The sequence below is a fragment of the Rhinolophus hipposideros genome (assembly GCF_964194185.1).
Source record: "Rhinolophus hipposideros genome assembly, chromosome: 10".
NCBI lineage: Eukaryota > Metazoa > Chordata > Mammalia > Chiroptera > Rhinolophidae > Rhinolophus > Rhinolophus hipposideros.
Genome location: NC_138056.1, coordinates 44941276 through 44944987, shown reverse-complemented (window position 1 = coordinate 44944987; position 3712 = coordinate 44941276). Strand labels below are relative to the sequence as shown.

The following is a 3712-nucleotide window of genomic DNA, read 5'->3' as shown; positions in this document are numbered from 1 at the left end:
AAATACTAATTAGAAAAGAGATCAAGCTCAGAGTATCAGCGGCATAAATGGGTCCTATTCGAGGAACCCTTATGTCATTACTAAAGTTTGTCCCTTAGTGAGAAGTGGATCGTCACTGAAGATCTAAATTTCTTATAGCTGGTTATTATTGCAGAGTTTATAAGGCTCTTTTTTTACAATTATGTTATTAATATAATATTATATTTATTGTATACATGATTATTTCCATTTTACAGATTTAAAACGTCAAGCTCAAAAAATAGCTCATTAGAAAGTATCAATCAAGGGTTTAAAATCATGTCCAGAGACCACCTCAGGGATACTGTGGATACCTGATCATGGCATTGTACACCAGAAGCTAAACATTAATGAATGCCAACTATAATTTTATATATATAATGTGATGGTTCAGTGTGAGGTCGGAGGGATAGTGGATGGGGGGAGGGGGGTTCACAGTGTGAGGGATATAAATGATGAACGTCTAAGTATTACCTTGTCTTGTACACCTGAAACTAATAAATAAATAAATAAATAAATAAATAAATAAATAAATAAAATAAAATAAAATAAAATAAAATAAAATAAAATAAAATAAAATCATGTCCAGAGATTCAGCAGTAATCCCACTTTCCAGTACCTCCAATACATTTTCCCCTAGGTCCTAATTTTTTTGTTTGTTTCTAGTGGTGAATCAGATCTGCTTTCTTTACCTAATGAGAGAGATTTTTTTCCCTCTCTCATGTTTTGTTCTAACACAGAGATTTTGCTTGGTCTTTCATCCTGAGGACTGGAGGTTTCCTCTTACATACATTTTCTTGGATACATTTTTCTTAGATACATTTCTTCTCTCCTTAACAGATATATTTCTCCTGGATGATGTAAAGATTCAGGTTGCCTTCTCAGGCAGGATTCCAGAAGGCATCAGCACTATTGAGGTGGGGCATTCTGGATAAAAATTGTTGTCATTATTTCTGCAGTTTCAGAAACGTGGTCTGAGGGACCATATTCTAGCACCTTGCCTATTGTGGCCATACACACAGTAAGCATTGATTAACCACACTGCAATGTGTAGATTGACAACATGAGAGGAATTTTCCAATGGGCAGAATACTTCTTTCCATTAATGGGAATTTCAGTGGGCAAAATATTTCTTTTCATTAACCTTTATAACGTTGACTTTTTTCTATACTCTTCCCCACCATATATAAAAACCAAAGTGATCATCCAGGAGATTGCAGAATGAACATGGAGAACTAAGCCCATTTTAGAGACGTTTTATCCAGGTAAAGATAGATAATTCTGTCTCCATTGGAGAGTAGTCTTCAATGCTCTTGGAGTAGTGGCAAGAATGGCATTTAGAAACTTTGTCTCCTGAGCAATTCTAAAGCAACAGTGAAGTAATTTTATTCTTAACATCTGTGCCCATCAATCACTTAAAATCCAACATGCTCCAACAGGGAATTTATAGAATGTCTGATAGATTATGACTTTCTTTATGTCAATGTCTTTCCAATGATGTCTTCTTTAAAGAACATAATACCATCTCTTCATAGAAACATGAGAAATATTCAGTTCCTACTAAATATACACAGTGAAATTAGTACGGGGATTAATTTTTTACCAGATTCCCTTGTTCTGGAGACATGTCTATTTGCTAGTCATGACTCAACATTTTTATTTAGTATTGAAGACCAAATAGAACTGGTCATGGATATAAGTTGGCAGATAGTACTAGACAGAGATATTTGGGGTTCCTTCTCAGACTCCATTAACCTTTGTGTATCTCACTCCAGGTTGCATCCCTGGGACCTGCCGAGGTCAAATTTCCCAGACTCCAGATATAGGAAAATGTTCAACAGCAGTCAATTCACCCCAAAATATTTTCAGCTGACTGGTCTCCCTGGCCTAGAGGCCTTGTACCCTTGGTTTATCTTCCCATTCTGCTCCACCTATCTTGTGGCCCTTGTGAGCAATAAACTGGTCCTGGCAGTGATCAAGAAAAACATCTCTCTACACCAGCAATGTACCTATTCCTAGCTATGCTGGCCTGTGCAGAGCTTGGTGTCTCTGCTTCTACACTGCCCACTGTGCTGGGCATCTTCATTTTTGGTGCCAATAGTATCTGCTTTGAAGCCTGTCTTTTGCAGATGTTCTCCATACATTCATTTTCCATCATGGAATCAGGAGTTCTGCTGGCCATGTCTGTGGACCACTTTGTGGCCATCTACAACCCATTGCGGTATACTGCCATCTTGACCCTGCCCCGTATTGCTGGTACCGGTGCTGTACTTGGACTGAAGGGTGTGATACTCATGTTCCCACTGCCCTTTCTCCTGAAGCACCTGCCCTTCTGTGGCCACAATGTCCTCTCCCATTCCTACTGTCTTCACTCACATCTAATCCAGCTGCCCTGTGGGGACACTCGTCCCAACAGCATTCTAGGGCTGTGCATCATTACTTCCACATTTGGTCTGGATTCCCTGTTCATCGTCATCTCTTATGTACTGACCCTCTACACAGTGCTGGGCATTACCTCCAGGGAGGGACAGCGGAAGGCCCTCAACACATGTGTATCACATATCTGTGCAGTCCTTGTGTACTATGTGCCCATGATCAGCGTGGCTCTGGTGCACCGCTTCATGAAGCACGCTGCGCCTGCTGTCCGTCTTCTCCTGGCCAATGTCTATCTTCTGATCCCTTCTGTGCTCAATCCCATCATCTACAGTGTTAAGACCAAGCAGATTCGCCATGGACTAATCCAAATCTTTCTTCGAAGAAAATAATAAAGGCGTCAATGCCGATGAGATGGTTACCCTAAAGCCATCACCATGCACATTCACCATGCACACTGAGATGGAGTTGAGGCAGCAAAGCACTATTTATTAAGTGAGGTAATAAGTAAGATAGACAGAATAAAGCAAAGACAAAGAGCAACGGTGAGTTCTCACCACCCGAAGAGTTGTTTCCAAGGAGCTGGGGAACCGAGACAGCGTCTTGACTTCAGGTGTGTCCTGCGAGCGTCCCTGTCGGACAGTTCCGACTAAGGCTGCCCCAGGACACTAATTATATATAGGGTTTTTTCCAATAGAATACCAGTCGGGAAAGAATGCTAGGCCATGGCGATTACAATCAGCAAGTATGGGGACAATGAATCACAAATTTCAAGGTAATTATCTAGAGTAGAAAGCAGGGGTACATGATTCCGGCAGGTTTACAATGTACATGATGTTACTATGGCCAAAGGGCAACCTATGTGACCATGCGTTCCACCTGCGGGTCAGCTATTGTTCAACCAGAGAGGCTAGCAAGGCCTTCTCGAGTTTAGTCCTGCTGACTCAATGTTTGGGTGCCACCTGGACAGAGCATTCCCCTGACGCAACAAGTGGAAGGCACAAAGGGGCACCTAACTCACATTATATTTACTTCACAATTATATAATTCCTGTTTTCTTGTTGCAGAAAATTATAGCCTCCATTTTTTGAAACACAATTCCTTCCCAATGTTCCCATATAAAGTATATCCTCCTCAGCAAGAGTTTTATATAAAAATTGTTGCACAACTGAAAAAAATTGTGGACAAATATTTCTCGTAGAAACATTATAAATATTTCCTGTATCATTAGTTGCAATGATATGAAATATGTCTTTCTGAGAAAGGTGTGAGGTATTCTTGGTGTGGCCTACTTGAGAACAATAGTTAATAAGCACAATTA

General features: G+C 40.4%; 1 protein-coding gene across 1 annotated transcript; it reads left to right on the top strand.

Annotated features, from left to right (window-relative positions):
- Positions 1–1848: 1848 nt before the first annotated feature.
- Positions 1849–2783, top strand: LOC308503846 (olfactory receptor 51I1-like; the record flags this gene model as incomplete). Its single annotated transcript, XM_081063516.1, is given in 2 exon segments — positions 1849–2017; positions 2020–2783. Coding segments are annotated over 2 exon segments (933 nt in total).
- Between the last annotated feature and the right edge of the window lie 929 nt (positions 2784–3712).